Here is an 18,510-nt window from a genome sequence, read left to right as displayed (position 1 = left end):
ATACTAATTGGGGAGCCTGGGTGGCTTAATCTGTTAATGTCCAGCTCTTGATTTCAGCTCAGGTGCTGGACTCAGGGTCATGAGATCAAGCCCCGCCTTGGTCTCTGCGCTCCATGGGAGTCCACATGAGACTCTCTTGCTGCCCCCCACATGCACACACATGCGCTCTCTCTCTCTCTCTCTCTCTCAGATAAATGGATAAATCTTTTTTAAAAAAGAAAAAGAGGGGCACCTGGGTGGCTCAGGTCAGGGTCCCAGGGTTCTAGGATCCAGCCCACTTTGGGCTCCCTGCTCAGCAGGAAGCCTTCTTCTCCCTCTCCCACTCCCCCTGCTTATATTCCTTCTGTTGCTCTCTCTCTCTCTGTTTCAAATAAATAAGTAAAATCTTTAAAAAAGAAAAAAGGAAAACCAGTAATATAAAATTGCCATTTTGAATTTTATCCCTAATTCTATACGAATAAATTTTCCCTTGTTGCAAGTCTTCATTTGAAATAAATGTTTATGACACTATTGTTTCCAAGCTACTGAGCTATTAAAAGAAAACATAGAATCAGTTTTTTAACCTTATAAAAGCAGATGACATGTAGACAGTTTGTAGCTTTTTCTTCATAGATTTGATACTTCCTAGGGAAATTCTCGTTGTGGTCAATAAATATATTGGAAAAAGTATTCTCTTGTTTAAGCATGAATAAAGATTTCTCTTTACATGGTAAGATATATGAGAGGGACAGGCTACGCTTGGGTAGACCAACTGCTGGACTTCAGAAAACAAAGTTCAAAAAAACAAAGTATAAAAACACAACAGGTGTCCCCCCAAATCCCTTTTATTCAGAAACAGACAACAAAGGTATATAATGTTGGATGTCATTAAAAAATGCAGTGAGGGCTTGAAGAGTGAGGTGAAGAAAGCTGGTGTTTAGCTAATGAACTGATTTAGTAATGGGGATACAGGGACCAACATTCCCAGCAGAGAGAGCAACATGTAAAAAAAAAAAAATCTCAGAAACAGAAATTGCCTGCTGAGAATGTCGGTGTACAAAAAAAAAAAAAAATACAGGGATAAGAAATAAAGGAGAAGCCTAGATGGTTGTAAATTGGAGGATATTATGTGCCCTGCCTGGCTTTTACACTGCAGTCTGCAGGAAATGAAGAGTCAGTGATAAGCCATGAGCAAAAATGAAGTAAGAATAACAGGAAGCCTTTGTACGTGAAATCACTCCACAGTCCAGTCCTGTCTTAAAATCAGAAGGTAGTCTTTTTCCTTTTCTCCTCCCTCTGAAGTGCCCCATGCTTTATGCATCTCTTAAGACAATTTGTATCTTTTTTTTTTTTTTTTTTTTTTTTTTTTTTTGGGAGAGACAGACAGTGAGAGAGAGAGCACAAGCAGAGGGGGGAGGGAAGAGCAGGTTCCCTACTGAGCAGGGAGCCCAATGCTGGATCCCAGGACCCCAGGATCATGACCTGAGCTGAAGGCAGGCGCTGAACCGACTGAGCCACCCAGGCCCCCCAACAATTTGGACCTTGATTGTAGCTACTAGTCTTCCTAGTTAGGCTGCAAGCTCTTTAAGAACCAAAACCCCTTTCTTACTTTCTCTGTGCTATTTAATCACATGGAAGAGGGGCTTACGCAGTATAGGAACAAAATTAAAAAATGTTGTGAATTAAAGCATCTTGGCACTTGTAAGTCTCTATACTATTACGGAGGTGCAAAATTTGATATTTTGTGATAGGTTAACTGTTTTGGCAGTGAATAGAAGATGAAAACAAGTATAATAGGACGAACATCAAGGAAATGATATTGACATGTTTTATGATATGCAGTAATTCTTTTCCATATCAAGAACATGGCCTGTGTGGTTTTACAGTATTTTTGCTGGAATAAAAATTTGTAGAACTGTATTGTTCATAATGATAGTCACATGTAATAAGCCAGCCCTTGAAATATGGCTAGTCTGAACCAAGATATACTGTAAATGTAAATTAATGCCAAATTATCAAGACTTACTATGAAAAAAAGAATATAAATCATCTTATTACAATTTTGATATAGATTTCATGGTGTAATTATAATACTTTGAGTAAATTGAGTTAAATAAAATACATTATTAAAAATTAATTTCACTGGCTAATTCTTACATTTTTAATGTAACTGCTGGAATATTTAAAATTACTAAGTCTCATTTCTACTCTTCAGTGATGATATAGAGATTACTTAACTCTTACCAGTAATAATAACAATAATCAAATCTAATCACTTTTGGGATATATATGTATATAATATTAAATGTACATTTTTATTTGAAATATATACTCACTAGATAGTAACACCTGAAGAAAGAGACTGTTACCTATTCATTTCTAGGGGCATTTATCTCCAACATTTAGCTGGCGTAGTTTCTTGAAATATTTTTTATGAATGAATGAATAGATAAATTTAGTGATATTTCTTGACCCATCAACACGTAGTATTCATAAAAGGCAATGCATTTTTTCATTTGTTCTCTAAACCTACAATGTTAAAGAATTTATACTGAGAAATCATGGAAATATTGAGTGATGGTCTAAAACTGACATATCCCTCAGTTAGATAATATGTCCACATATATCATATGTTCTTCAGTTAATTTATAGAATTGTGGCTTTAACTCCTTTGTGTTTTCATTAAGGTATGAGACTAGGTATTAAATTATAAAATATTGAAATGGAATGCATTAAAACTAAAATATTTGAATATAGTTAGCATAATTATACATTTGGATACTTAGAATACCATCTAGTAAACATTCTAAACAATTATTCCTAAGTAATTATTAATCTGTTAATACCCAAGTGATTTCTTCTCCCTCGACATAAGTAAAATATGAATCAAAATTATTTAAGTACATGTTTAAATTATATAAGCTATGTATATGACTGTTTTAAATGATTATTTTGCTTAAACTCATTTAGCGTGAATTTTTATCTTCAAAATTTTGATTTTACCACCTGAAGCTGTTTGTCTCTGAGTCGGGGACATCAGCTCTCTGTTTGTACATATACTACATTGAAATGTAACAAGTCAGCAGTCAGCCATCAGTCATTTTCTTCAGCATTAGGAACCAGCTTGCCAGATCACATTCCTAACTGTTCTTAAAGCTTTACTGACATAAGGAACTTTCTAAGGAAGTGAGAACTTATATAGAAGAGGATAGAACTTTAATTAAGGAATGTGAAATACGGAGAAGCCATTGTCTGGGCGCTTCAGTCTAGAAGGGAGCGAGCAGGGGTTGAGCACCCCTGAAGGAGCACAGGGATAGACTTCTCTACCCTCTGTGCTCCCAGGCACTCGTCCTCTAAAAACAAGGTCTTTTTTTTTTTCTTTTAAGATTTTATGTATTTATTTGACAGAGAGAGGCAACACAAGCAGGGGGAGTCGTAGGGGAGGAGAAGCAGACTCCCTGCTGAACTGGGAGCCTCATCCCAGGACCCCGGGATCATGACCTAAGCTGAAGGCAGACGCTTAATGACTGAGCCACCCAGGGCCCTTAAAAACAGTCTTTTTCATTTCTCTATAGATCTTTAAAGCCTGTAAATGCTTCAATTGAATACTTTAAACCAAAGTACTCATTTCATTAAGTAATTGAAAATGTAGTCCCACAGGTATAAAATTATAACTTCAAAACAGACTAAGCAAAGTGAAAAAAGAGATTCCTGTATCTATAATATTAAATACATATTGAAAGGGAGAAGTAGACCCCATGATCTAAGCAGCCAAACAGGTGAAATGCATTTTGCAGGCGGGATGATCTGACCAAATAGAAATTAATTCCAGAAGGAAATTGAAATGGTAAATTTTGTGAAAGGTGTATCTGTTAATACAATACATGTTTTTAACATTGCAGCCTACTGATGCAACGAAGGTGGTCTCTCATCCGATTACAGGGGAAATTCAGGTAAGGAAGTGTTTTAAAAATCATCATTGTGCCATCTTCATTGGTTGTTTTTTCCGCCTACCCTGGTCTGCTGAAATTGTAAACACTATTAGGACCTTTCCTGTTTTAGATGTATGACAGATATATCACACATACACACCTGAGTACAGACCTATGAAGGAAAAATGCTATTTTATAGGATAGCATTTTAGTGCAAATATATAGTTCATAATTATAATGTCATTATAGGTATGGAATTGTATAATTTGATATGTATCTGATGCCTTAACAGTATCAGTATTTTCATGTCTCAGTTTCTACTTGTTGAATGTGTTTCAAACGTGACAGTTTCTTCTGGAAATGTGAGGGTTCCTCTTTGAGTTTCATGAGTCCAGTGCTATCCTCTTTTCTTCCTTCTACCAACAATTGTTATATAATCGCTGAATATTTCTTCTAGATTAGAGATTTCATACCAGGGATCATAACCAGTTTGTAATTCATAAAATCTACTTGGGGGTTTTGATCAGGAAAATAGAATAAAAATAGTAGAAATCACTCTTCTTTACATCTATCAATGTGTATTTCTGTGTGTGTATTATATTATAACAATTTCTCACTATGGGTTGTAGTCAGAAATGTTTTAAAAAACTGTGCTTTAGGTGATACCAAAACGTAATTCAGGATAGATAAGAAAAATCATGTAGGAATAAGTAACACAATGCAAAATAATATCAATTTGGAGATAGCAACTTTCAGATAAGGGGGAAGAACAATAAGTCTTAGAGCTGTGTCTTCAACACAGTCTAGAAGTTTTCTTGAACGATTTCACAAAGGACAACAGACTTGAACTACTTTGAGGATAAGCCCCGAGAAAGGGGGACTGTGTTCCTGGGGGAAGAAATGCTTCAAGGAAAGTTCCAGGAGAGTAACAAAAGGCAGGGATCAGTTTTGAGGCCATGAAATGTCCCTGTGCAGATTAAATTGAAACTCAATGAAAAAGAAGCTTGAACACAGCTGAGGGGTGTTAGCCACGACACTAGGGTGACTGACACTAGTAAATATTGTGGAATAAGGAGAGACTAATTGAAGGGAATCTATATTAAGATTTCATACAGCAAAAAAAAAAAGAAAGAAAGAAAGAAAGAAAGAAAGAAAGATTTCATACAGCAGTGGCATCCAGGAAATATAAAGGAGAGGACACAAATGTAAAGGAAGCTTTAATCAACAGAAATGGAGTATGAGTGTGGAATGGGCAGAAGCACAGAATGCAGGCAGCTTGCCCAGGAGGATCCAGCAGCCCAGATCTGGAACCTTCCACGTTGCACACCTTACAGCCTTGCTGCCTCTTCCCCCTTTCAATAAACGCAGACCCAATCTTTCTTGGTTTCACCAGAAGCCAAGAAAAATACTAAATTTGCTGATTTGCTGATCCCTAGATTTTTTTTTTTAATCTCTCTCTTTTTTTTTTAAACTTCTTGCTAACAGACCAGTGTTTGCTTTGTTTCTTTTTGGCTTGGGGTTGTTTTTTTTCATCTTTCATTTTCCTTTCCCTTGAGCCGTAGTATTTAATTCTATAGCGGAAATTTACTCTAATAATCTTTCTTAACTCTTAGGCCATTTTCCTTTATTTTTTAGTATTTTCTCATGAATTCAATTTCTAGCTTATTTATTTATTTCCTTGTAGCAAAACCTTTTTGCAAATCCATCTTATATGGACACTCAAATTAATGAATCTGCCAGCTCTGGGGTAGCTCAGGGTGGAAGGTGATGGGGGGGGGCGGTTTCATTCTGTCTCAGAAGTAACACTGAGCAATGCTGAGTATTTTCTAAGAACTACAGGATCAGTGCTGGAAAGCACTTTCTTAGGTAGCCTGCAAGTTTTCATTTAAATAAGAAATGGCTTTGGTGCCTCACCAGATGAAAGTGAACATTAAGGCTAACCAAGACTACATGGGGAAGAACATCTCCTTAACAATTGGAAGCTGGTCTAAACCTCAAGGAAATTAATTGCAGAATAATTCCATTTTTTGATACCCCATTAGAGGATACAGTTACTGCAGTTCAAAAATTCCCATTTTTAAAATGTCTTCCTTCGTGGCACTTTGTTTTCTATGTTCTGTTACTTTCATGATCATCGAAGAGAGCTTTTCTGTGTTGAGAAAAACAACAGAAGATTGCTTTTCTGCCAGAAAATTGTAGCCAGAAAAAAGTTGTGGTAAAATTAGGAATTATTTTAATCATCAGATTTTAAATGAAGTTTGGCTTTTCTACATAAACCCATTCTCAACATGAGCACAACATACCTGTTTCCTGTGGTTATAACAAAATAGGCTAGTATTTTTATTTATGGATTTTTTTCTTCTGATAATATAGATCCATTCCTTTCTGTTATTTGATAAACAAAAGCAGCATCAGGCAAAATTAAGGCTTATTCAAAATGATGCCATAAGAATATTTAAATTTTGGAGAAAAATTAGTTAACTTCATTATCTTGAATTATGCAGGTTTTGCAAATATTTCTTTGAATTGTTAATCTTTTCCTATTCTGTGACAGTTGTGCAACACCATTAAACATATAGGAGACGAGGCTTCTTCCCTTTTAAGCATCTAAAATTAAAGAACAAGATCTTATTGTCTTAAACTCTGCGCTATTAGAAAAGCAGGCACAGAAAAAGTTGTTGGTAATATAACATAATATACAAAGAAATAAAATCCACCAGTTCTTAAATATTCTTATATTTCAGACTAACAACTCTATCTTTAAATAATGATTCCACCTACTGCTAATTATTTGGTAAAATGCAAGAGACATTTTCTAATAAATTCATCAATTGATTTATTTTCAAAATCCCGGTAATTGTATTCATGAACGCTAACAACATTTACCATTTTTCTAAGAGTATAAATTTAGTTTACAAATGTAACTAGCCATTCACTGCATGATTTTTCTTCTAAATGAATTTTAGACAGGCCAGAACTTTAACCATGGAAAGAATGAACCTCACATTTACTAGTAATTAGCATGTGCCTGGGAGCTCTCAATTAAATTAGACATACACTGGTCTGTTCAGTTTCAAGTAAAATGGAAACGAAGGTTGAGGCTCTTTATGAGACTAAAAAAAAAGTACTGATAAATTATTGAATAATAACATATTCTAGATTTCTTAACAAAAAATATTCATGGAATATTTTGATATCCTTTTAAGCTTCAAATCAACTATGATCTTGGAAATCTCATAATCCATATTCTCCAAGCAAGAAACCTTGTCCCTCGAGACAACAATGGTTACTCGGACCCCTTCGTGAAAGTGTACCTTCTTCCTGGGAGAGGGTGAGTAAAGACAGTGTCTTCTAAGGATCTCATCGCATGGATTAAAAACCAGTGTTAGTGTCTCTAGTATCCAGTTTTAAAGAGTTGGATATCTTTCCCTCCGTTTTATTCACATGTCATATTCATTTATTTCCAATTATTAGATAAGGTGGAAATAAGAATTTGCAGTTAAGCCCTGAAGTGTTCCAGGAGAGCCTTGATCATACTAAATCCTGTCTTGATGACACATGTCCGTCTTTTGAATCTAGAAACCACTATAACCAATCAGATGGACTCTGAAATCATTTAAGGTATTATTTGTGGCGGATTTAGAGAATTTAGCTTTTCCTGCCCAAATTCATTTGCAAAACTACTGTTCAGCAATTCATAAGTTACTGTTTTATCTTATAGATTATCATTATCTAGTCCATTACACATTCATTAATTGACCTATTGATGTCTCCTTATTTATATGTGTATTTTCAAATCATTGTTTTAGAAGTTATAAAATAAGAGTAATATTAGAAATGTTGAATATTTAAAAATGTTTACAAAATTTGGTAAATATTTGGTAAATAGATGAAAAATATCTCTGAATCTCATGTGATAAACTGTTCATATAAAGCAAGCGCTCATTGGTGATGTTTAATTTTCACATGATAAATGCAAATTGCTATGTTCTGGTATATAAATCAGTACTCAAGGATGGCTTCAAAACAGTGATTTGGACCCAACAAATCATTATACCTTATCTGAGCAATTTGTCGTAGCCAAATTAGCATGATGAAACCATACATAATCAACAATTGGGGGTATAATAGAAAGAATTTGGGACTGGTAATTTGAAGGCTCTGGTTTTATTTTTATTCATTTTTCATTTAACTTGAGGATTGACAGTTAAATATTACTTTTTACTTGGAAATTTTGAATTGTTGCATGTGAATAGAAAGAATAATGTTGTGACCTACCACGTACTCATTACTCACCTTCAACAGCTGTTACTGCCAGCCCATCATGTCTCATTTTTACCTTCATATACTCCCTCTATACAGATTATTTTAAAAAGATCAAAAACTAATGATGCACTATAGGTTGGCTAGTTGAATCTAAATTAAAAAAATAGATCTCAACTCATAACTTTTTTCTGCAAATATTTTGCTATGTATTTCTAAAAGATAACTCATTTAAAACAAATACCACATATAATCATTATAATTTTTAAATGTTTAAATAACTCCTTAGTTTCCCCAGATGCCTCATAATAATTTCCTGTTTGGTTTGAAGACCTAATTAATATTTATAGAACACTTTCTCATTAATAGCAGAATAATGTTTTCTTTTCAAGCACACCAAAAACATTCACCAAGAAAAACTATATTGTGGGCCATAAAACAAACCTCAAAAAATGTAAAAGCACTGAAATCATACAAAGCATGTTCTTGGACTATAGCTGGTTTGTTTGAACAGGGTCAAAACTAAGTTATTTGTTACCTTTGAATCTGCTGTTTGTTGACTAATTACATCACCACCAGCAGATCATCATTTCTAATTTTTCTTGTCAATATTGACAGAGCCAAGGAAGCAAAGCCAATAGTTTTGTCTGTCGGGATATCAAATATACCCAGAAAATAATTTGAAAATTTCCAGGTGTTATATCAAATTAAGGATACAGCCTTTAATTTCATCCTAATAATTTTTATGTAGAAATTTAGAATTGCTGGTTTTGTGATTCTAGTTTTAATTTATTAAATTTAATATATAGGGGTCACCAACAGAGCACAGGAAAGGGGAGTTTTCATTTTATGTTCATTTAAATCCTTAGTAGTTACAACTGCAATTTGGCTTTTTTAAATTTGAGTATAATGACAACAAACTGATAATTTCATTCTGCTTTTGATTGGGTCATTAGATCTTCCCTGTTATTTAATGACAATATTATGGGACAAGAAGAAATCACTGCCAATGGTATATCCCTAATTATCATCTGCTAATGAATGAATGAAAATAAAGCAGTGTCTTTTACTTTCTGTCTCCTCTAATAATATCCTGGAGAATATCACCTTTTATCCTCTATGAGAGTCCCTATCTTTTATTTATTACAGATTTACTTAGACTATTTTTTTTTTCAATTAGACTATTATATCCTTGAATAACCTGAAAGGGCAGGCAGATAACAGGACTATGTCAGTTATTCTGGAATGAGTAACAGGGAAGGAGGGAACTAGAGTGAAATAAAGAGTGATTTTTCCCACCTAAAGCCATTGCCCATATTTTGTCAGACAAAACATGCCTGCTGGGTGGGATTTGCCCCACAGGGAGCTAATCAACTACCTTTATTCAGTCTGTAAACCTTTCCTTAGATTACTCCTACAGATTACAGTGGCCAAGGCATTTGGCTGTTATTTGGCTTAGAGCTGTTATTTTCACCGTAGCTCCAAGACTCTTTTCTGCCTCATGTTGTTTATATGTTAAGGTGTAGCTCCTCCAGTTATTATTCTCGTATTTTCTTCCTTATTTCTGTTTCTAACTTTTTTCTTCCTGTCTTTCCGACTTGCCTGTTGTATCCTTCACTCTCGCTCTCGGAATCAATGCAGTCAAGTCATGGTTGTCCAGAATGCAAGGTAGAGTTGGTTCTCTTTCAGTATCAAGCTATGCTGTAATGTCTATTTTTATTTTTATTTTTTTGCCTATTTGTGTATATTCACCTGCCATTTGGCTTGGGCTATAATTTGCATCTTTTTACATGTTGGTGTCTATTGAATTAGGCCACCAGCAAATTGTTTGGATTACAACATTACTGAACAGGTTTGGTAGATGTGTGGCATAGAACACTGAAAAATAGAAAATATTAAAAACAGGAAAAAGATATGAATAAGGAAATACCACCCTGAAATTAGGTGTAACTGGTTTTTTCTATATAATTTGTCCACTAAGATTCTTTTCACTTCTCTGTGATAACCATGGCTTAAGTTCTTCTGGGTCTTCTTACAAATAAAAGTAAAATCTAGTCATTTTTCACAAGAAACTAGCTGACCTTCCAGATGTCCAGTACTGGGCATGAATGTCATCCTAAATACCATAGTTCTCTAGTCTTTTTCTCTTACTTAGACCCCATATCAAAACATTTCCATGCCATTATACTTTCTGCACCACAAAGACAGCGCCATGCATTGACTTGCTCTCCCACAGTGGCAACAACATGAGAGCTTCCTCCTTTCTTTGCCAGTAGTAGGAAACTGTCTTCTAATAGAGCTCACAACGTGGTACATCATTACATGGTCAGCTAAGGGTAGCTTTCAAATATATAACTGAACACATTCTTCTGCACATCTCATTACATTATATATTAAATGTATTATTTAGTTGGGGAGGTGAATCTAGCACCATCTGTAGCAATGGGCTGATGAGAGTTTTAATCACACCCAGAATATTAATGGTACAGGATTTGGTTTCATCTGCAACATTAAAATCTGACATCTTTACTAATCCTGATGAGCTGTTGCCCAAAAGAAGTTTTTTCTGATTTTGAAAGGTATAGATATTTAAATATTGTAAAGAATAGGATTAGTTACCTCACTCTTTCTAGTGGCCAGAGACTTCGTGTTTCCTTGCACGCAGAATCATGGTAAATTGGATCCTGTGATAGATTGCTTATTATGACTAGTTCCCTCATCTCAGGACAGCACCCAGATCACTCATCCAGATAGGTCTCAGACTGATGTGCAAAATTAGTTTGGTTGAAAAAGATAGTGTCATTTTAGGACAGACATTATCAGTCACTTTATTCAGAACCTTCTTATCCTTTATCTAGACAAACTGGGGGGAAATTGTCAGAATGACAATGATTGTCTGTCTTTAATTTAGGAAAGAGCGTGTTTTGTAAATGTAGATAATGGCTGAAACAGTCCGGGATGTTCTGGTTACAATTTCAAAGATCTAGAAGGCACTTTCTCCCCGTGTGTTTCATCTAGAAGTCACTTCCACCATTTCTTTGAGAACTGTCAGTGCAAGAAGAACTAATAATAACAAGGTACTGACACTGAAATTTTGGCTCAGGAGGCCACTGAATTAAGTCCTAAAGAACTTGGGGTTGAATTTCAACCCTGCCTCTTGGAAGTTGTGAGGTTTCTCTAAAACAATCTCCTCTTCTGCTAAATAATAATAATAATAACACCCCTTTAGGTTTTTTTAATAAAATAGACTCAGTAATAAACCAGAAGTAATAAGCATAATGTCTGATACATAATAGGCTCTCAATAAATGGCACTCGATAGTATCCTTGGTATTATGTACAGTTACATAATAACTTAGGGTAGGTTATGCCCCTAGAATTTCTGGAAGCAACTCTGAAACTGGCCTAAAATTGTTATGATTTGTGTATACATACAAATGCATATAATTTATATTCAGGAAATATACATATGTGCATATATGTATACATACACACACACACACATATATATATATTTAAATTCAGGTGAAGACCTTTAGATTGTAGGGTAGGTTATAGGAAAGGCTACCTAGATACTTCAGCTTAAGAAAGTTGCAAGTAAGAAAGTTGATGGATTATTCTTATTTTATGATTGGCTACATCAAGTCGCCCATGATCAATTATACCCACAAAAAAATGATGTAGAATGGTTGGGCTATAGAATTATACAAAATTATTTAACAATACTGCTAGGAAACCAAACAACTTTGTTTTCTTCAATCATAAAGTATAATACATTTGTCATTCTTAAAATTAAAAAAAAAAAAATCCTGTTCGCTAATAAGAATTTCACTGGTCCAATTTTCTCATCTCCTGTCGTTCCCTCTTCCCACCCTTGGAACACTATACTCAGAAGCTCTGAAAACCCAGTTGTCAGCCCTGAGAGGAGGGGAAACAAGGAAAGAGCCTCCAGAGTGCATGAACTCAGTCCTTGGCCCTGGCTAACTACGAAGTGGAAAAGAGCAAATCTGAAGGATCTCACTCTCGTTTTCTCTCATTATACTGTTTGACAAAGTACAGGCCTTTTGCCATGAATGAGATTTTGCTCTGATTGAAGCTGATTTTCATTATCATGAGAGCTGGAAGTTCAGTTCCAGACCGGACTTTCTCTAAACGTCCTTGTTAACATATCAGACTGTTTCCTCCAGGACCTCTATAAAGCAGGGACAGGTGTTGCATGCATTTACAATTCAAATGCCAAATCTTTCTTCATTTCAATTGATTTTAAGGGAAAAAAATAGAAGTATATTTTAAGGATTCGTCCAATAAACATTTCTTTAGCACAGAATGTTCTAGACACTGTGCGAAATGCTAAGGGTAGATAGAACTGACAAATGGCCACATAGGCTCTGACTTCAGGGAGCACAGACTGTCAAGTGATGTGCCAAAAACATACTGCTGCTCAGAACAGTACGGCTCATAAGATGGGATATGATTGGAGCTTCTTTCTAAATTAAAGGAAAATCCTTAGAGGAGCAATTAAAAATAAATTGTGTGTGTGTGTGTGTGCGCGCGCGCATGTGCACGTGCATGTGTGTATGATTTCCAATAAAGGAAAACCAAATAAAAGAAATGAAAACCTTCAGTATTTCAGATAATTCTATGAAAGAGAAATACAAAGAAGCCATCATATTCCATTCACCTTTCTTACTTTTTTTGAAATTAGAAAGAGAAACTCAGAGAATTTTTTTTCTTCTAGTATAGGGGAGAATAATTGAATTTCATGTATCTTTTTCTGCCTGTCATAAAAGCATGTCTACCCCTGAGGAGGTAACTAGTAAATAATTTAAAAAATGAAAGAGAAAAGAAGTTGATTAGTCAAAACTTCAAGAAGATGAAGGTTAATTTTTTTATTAGCACCATGACCCATCTTGATTAATTAACTTTTTATTTTCCCTTATTAAAAAACTTCTTTGATTATTAGATACAGCCTAATTGTTCTAATATAATATCATTATTGCAATCTTCCAATGAGGGAATATAATGTGTTTTCCAGACAAAGAAGGGAAAGGAAAATGGGCTCTACTTTTTTCTCGACCTAATTCAGGCTCACATTTAAGAATCCCACTGCTTACCTAGTCACCTTCAACTTGTCAGTCCAGATTTTGATGTGGCTATGAGAAGTGCCAGCAGTTTTCAATTGTGTAAAGTGGAAACACAGCCCATTGAGATCAGTGCTCAAGATGGTCAGTTCGTGGCAGTTCTAAAACAGGGGTTAAAAGGACTAGCTTTGTGTGACCATCTCTGAGCCATCATAACATTCAAGACCAAAAAAAAAACCCTGCAAAGGATTGCGTTATCATGGACACAGCACCACCAGAAATAGTTGGGGCAAATGGTGTGTTCCTGCATTAATTCTAAAGGCAGTAGACTCCTTGAGTCCAAAGAGAATTGAAGAATGGCAAACTCACTAATAACATTAAATTCCCCCCCAATTGTGGCTGTTTCTGAGTGGATCTGGACAAGAATAAATATTTATAGTAATTATACTTCATTTCACAACACTCTCTTAGGATATACTATTCAGAATTTGCCTGAACAACTCTAACACTGGCCTAATTTTTATGATATGTGTATATATATATATATACACACATATTGTATATAATTTATATTACATATATAGGAAGTATATATATTTAAACTGAAGTGAAGAACATTAGATTCTATGGTAAAGAAGACAAACTAGGTACTTCAGCTCTTAAACCTGAAGTTAAGAAATTGGTGGATTATTCACTTTTTGTGAGCCTAATCAATTGAGTTCATAATAGCATACGTTTAAGAGCAACCAATCAGTGTTGCCCTATGCTTGAATCATGGCCTTACCAGTTAATAACTATGCAGCCTTTCCAACATACCTTAATTCACTGAGTTTCATTTTTTTAATCCTGTCTCATAAAATTTCCATGAGGATTAAATGAGTTAATACGTAAGAAGCATTTAGAACTCTGCTTGGGAAAAACTAAGCTTTTAATGAATGTGAGCTGTTTTTATTTTAATGTGCTTACTTTATAAATTGCTTTTCATATATGAATTAAGAACTTCTATTAAATGTGTAAGTGAAAAAAATGACTAAAATATGCAGGTGAAAATTATAATAACAATTATTCATAGATTCAGAAAAGACATTTAAATAATACAGACTATTTTCACAAATACTGACATATCTAGGATTTTAGTGAAAATATTTGAGTTTGCATTTGACGTTAATTCCTATCTTTTTGAAAAGTTAAGCATTTAATTTTTCAGCATTGGAAAAAAATAATTTACTACTATTCCCCTGTATTATGAACCTTATCCGTATGTTTCCCCATGATCTCATTACCTTACTTACAAAGCCCAAAACAAATAGAAGCCTTAAAACTTATATTGTCATGTGTTTTTCTTCTAGGTATGCCTACCTAGAGAAATAGCCATGAATTCTAAAGTAGTAACCAAGGCTTGCTATTATCTTGAAAGTGGTCACATCCATTCTTCCCATGTCATTATTAAAAAAAAAAAAAAAAAAATCAAAAACATAAGATATAAAGGAACAGAGCTTACCAAAGTTATTTTGAATTTATATTGTGAAATATTTCAAAATCAATGAAAATTATAGAAAATAACTAACAAATACTTGTGTTCTTGCCATTTAGTTCCATCAAATTTCAGTATTTTGCTATATAGTCTTCATTTTTTTATTAAAAATATTTTGTGCATTGATTTTATATCCTGACACTTTACTGAATTCCTGTATAAGTTCTAGCAGTTTTGGAGTGCAGTCTTTTGGGTTTTCCACATATAGTATCATATCATCTGCGAAGAGTGATAATTTGACTTCTTCTTTGCCGATTTGGATGCCTTTAATTTCCTTTTGTTGTCTGATTGCTGAGGCTAGGACCTCTAGTACGATGTTGAATAGCAGTGGTGATAATGGACATCCCTGCCGTGTTCCTGACCTTAGCCGGGGGGAGGGGGTTTGGGAGAAGGGGGTGGGATTATGGACATTGGGGAGGGTATGTGATTTGGTGAGTGCTGTGAAGTGTGTAAACCTGGTGATTCACAGACCTGTACCCCTGGGGATAAAAATATATGTTTATAAAAAATAAAAAATTAAAAAAAAAAAAAAAAAATATTTTGTGGATACCCTGAGGCCCTCTGAAACCATTCCCCTGTCCACTTGAGATAACCACTAAATTTATTACCTATAATTGCCAAACTGTCTTATGATGTTTATATGCATTTATTTTATATACATGTATTCATATTTTACTATATTATTTCCCATGATTTTGATTTTAAATCATGATAACTCACTATAGTTATCTTTCTGCACATTTTTTGCTCAACTTTTTTTCAAGATTTATCCATCTTAATTTATGAAGGTATATAATTATTCACTTTAACTGATGCTTACTATTTCACTGAAAGAATGTATCATAATACATATTATCTTATTAATATGCTATTAGAAACAATGTTATGGTGAATGTTCTTAAAAACATTCTTTGTGCAAAGGTGGGAAAACTTCTGTAAAGTGGAAGTAGCAGAAGTCAAAGTAGAATTTTCTAGGTATTTGGGTCCATAATCTTCACCAGTTTCATCTAAAATTCATCTAAAAACTGTACAAATTTATACTGTCTACAGTCTTTGAGAACTCCCGTTTCTTTAAATCCTTGCATATGCATTTCCCTAAAATTGTTTGCAATTTGTCTTGAATGAAAATATGGTCAAATCCTGCTCTCATTTTCACACAAATGAGTTAGTTAGAAGTGACGAGAATGATGCTTTTTTTCTTAAATTGAATTCACTTCTCAGTGGCTGACATAGGAGGTCTTGGGAACTGTTTTAAGTTCATTGGCTCTCCATCTGCACATTAGATTTACCTGGGATATTTTTTAAAATTCTACTACTCAAGCCTCATCCCAGACGTATGAAATCAGGTTCTCCTTGGAGGTACAGGGCAGGGAAATGTGGGTGCAGTGCTGGGCCCTACTTGGCAGCCTCGGAACTCAAATTCCTGGGTGATGCCAATATGCAGTTCATGTTGGGAATTCCTGCCCTGGCGTGTGGCTGATAAGAAAGAGAATAAAGCTAAAGAGAGAAGAGAGACATGATAAAAGTGAGTGGAAACTAGAGCTTGATTGTCAGTTGCTCTGTCTAGAATGGATAGGGTAAATTAGTACCTGGGAAGCAATAGGAGGAGGTATTCCAGGATGTGGCTGTGCTTGAGACCAGGGTCTAACAAGAGTTAGGAACAACAAATCAAGGGTCAGGATCTGGTCCCTTTAGAAAAAACAATTTGTAAAATCAAAGCACGGGAAAGGACTCCAGATGACTAGGTTGGTTTTTAGGACTCTGCTGCCCATGGGAGCTGAAGTATTATCTAGGACCTAAGCTATAAGGCTATGCAGAAAATTTGGGGAAAAGGCCGTGAGGATTGGATAAAGGCCTCATCTGTGTGGGTAACGTTGGCTAATAGCAAACAACAGTAATTCCAACCCCATGATCTGGTAGATGTCAGCTATAGATGTTGTTTGTCTTAACTAGAATAAGTTTGGGATACAAACTTCTAACTGCTGCTCAGACAGAATGGAAAAATCAAGGAAAAATTCACATGCCCCAGGTTGTAAGAAATGAGGAACTATTTTGATCTGGTTTGTAATGATTTATCCAGGCTATTGACATAAACCCAGAATTTTTATGTAATTCCTTTATAACTAAATATCCTGCTTTACTAAGAGTGTCAAATTATACTTTAAGTACAAGGTAACAAATGTTCATAGAATCTCAGCTGTAGCAACAAACATTTCTCATCCTTTCCTCAGTCAAAACAATCATTACAATTTTATACAGACAAAAAAAAAAAAAAAAGAAAGACCATTTGGCTTTGCGGACATGATTAGAAGTAAAAGTATTAGAAAGTGAGATACCAAATTATATTTTATGGGGAAGAAGATATTGATGTTACCATATAGTTCATGCAACAGTCTCCTGGATTCAGGAAAGAGAAAGGTTCTAAAATGATGGTAGAGTTAGAACACCTAAAAGCTTTTCTTTAAAAACTACTTTAGGACAAATGAAACTAAAGGCGTCCAACATATTTTTAAATTGTCATTTTGTATTCAACTTAAAAAAAGGTTTTAGACAGGAAGGTGATGGGATGATTGCGTAATGTTTAAAACAAAATTTCATTTTAAAATGTCTGCATGCTCTTCCAGCTGGCTGTGAAGGCATCAGTTAAGGTGAATAATCAAGATAACTCTTTTTTTTTTCTTCCAATTCAGTGCTGAGTACAAGAGGAGGACTAAATATGTTCAAAAAAGTCTTAATCCTGAATGGAATCAAACAGTAATTTATAAAAGTATCTCCATGGAACAGGTATGCAATGATTATTTTCTATATAACATATTTAGGCTAATATAAGAAAACCGATGACAAAATTATTGCAGAATTGTAATCTATCAATTTTGCCATGCAAACAAAAAGAAATGTGTAAAATACAGATAATAAACATAGCCAAGTGAAAAGAAATAGGTACGGGGCAAAGTTACCATGAGTGTAAATGTGTGCCTTATAAGAAAGAGCCCAAAAATAAAGAAATAAAGAAACATCTTCCATCAATTATTGTAAAATTTAAATATTCAGACTGGGACACATTTATCAAATTTTAGGGGAAAATATTTTCCAACTAGCTATATATTTTTTTGGTAAAATTTGGTCAATCACTTTCACTTCTTTCCAGTTTTACTGAGATAATTGACATAATACATTGTATAAGTTTATGGTATCCATAATGATCTGATGTGTATATATTACAAAAATAATAGCTGGCTATATTTTGACTTTTACAAATAATACAAAGAAAATATTCAGTGTATATGAATGTGTTGTTGCACCAGACAGCAGTTTAAGAATTCATCTTTTCTCTAAATCAAGGCCTCTTATGAATCAGGCATTGTGGGGCTAAACTTTACAGACAAAGACATACAGAAGACAAGCTGAAAGGATTTTCAAGGAGATTTAGGATTTGTCCTCTGGAAGATTTCTAATTTGATTATGAAGTTGAGGCTAGGTACAAATTGTAATCTGGATTCTTGAATTTAAAATAAGTTAAATTTACCCACAGAAATAAGACAATGCTACTTTATTTTTTGGCATTTTACTAAAATAAAAAAAACTCCAATCTAAATATGTATTCTAAATAACCTAGGCAGTTTTGCATCCTATAAATTCCATGTATTTAAAGAGCATTTATAGATTCTGCTCTTTTTCTTTTAAAAAATCAATAGGGAGGTTTAGAAAAGAGGGAATTAGGA

The 18,510-nt window shown here is 34.3% G+C and overlaps 1 protein-coding gene across 4 annotated transcripts in view; it reads left to right on the top strand.

Moving 5' to 3' along the window:
* Positions 1 to 18,510, top strand: part of PCLO (piccolo presynaptic cytomatrix protein) — a 408,014-nt gene that overhangs the window by 324,307 nt on the left and 65,197 nt on the right. For 3 of the 4 annotated variants that reach the window (XM_045089737.1, XM_045089734.1, XM_045089733.1), the window contains exons 14-17: positions 3,882 to 3,932; positions 7,118 to 7,242; positions 9,816 to 9,842; positions 17,479 to 17,572. In XM_045089737.1, coding sequence (XP_044945672.1) covers positions 3,882 to 3,932; positions 7,118 to 7,242; positions 9,816 to 9,842; positions 17,479 to 17,572 — 297 coding nt within the window. The remainder of the gene's footprint in view (positions 1 to 3,881; positions 3,933 to 7,117; positions 7,243 to 9,815; positions 9,843 to 17,478; positions 17,573 to 18,510) is intronic. The other variant, XM_045089735.1, reaches the window with a different exon arrangement.

Source organism: Mustela putorius, unplaced genomic scaffold (assembly GCF_011764305.1).
Source record: "Mustela putorius furo isolate JIRA1106 unplaced genomic scaffold, ASM1176430v1.1 tig00003845_pilon_pilon_pilon, whole genome shotgun sequence".
Taxonomy (NCBI): domain Eukaryota; kingdom Metazoa; phylum Chordata; class Mammalia; order Carnivora; family Mustelidae; genus Mustela; species Mustela putorius.
The sequence above is the reverse complement of the archived record's forward strand: the minus strand, read 5'-3'. Positions and strand labels throughout refer to the sequence as shown.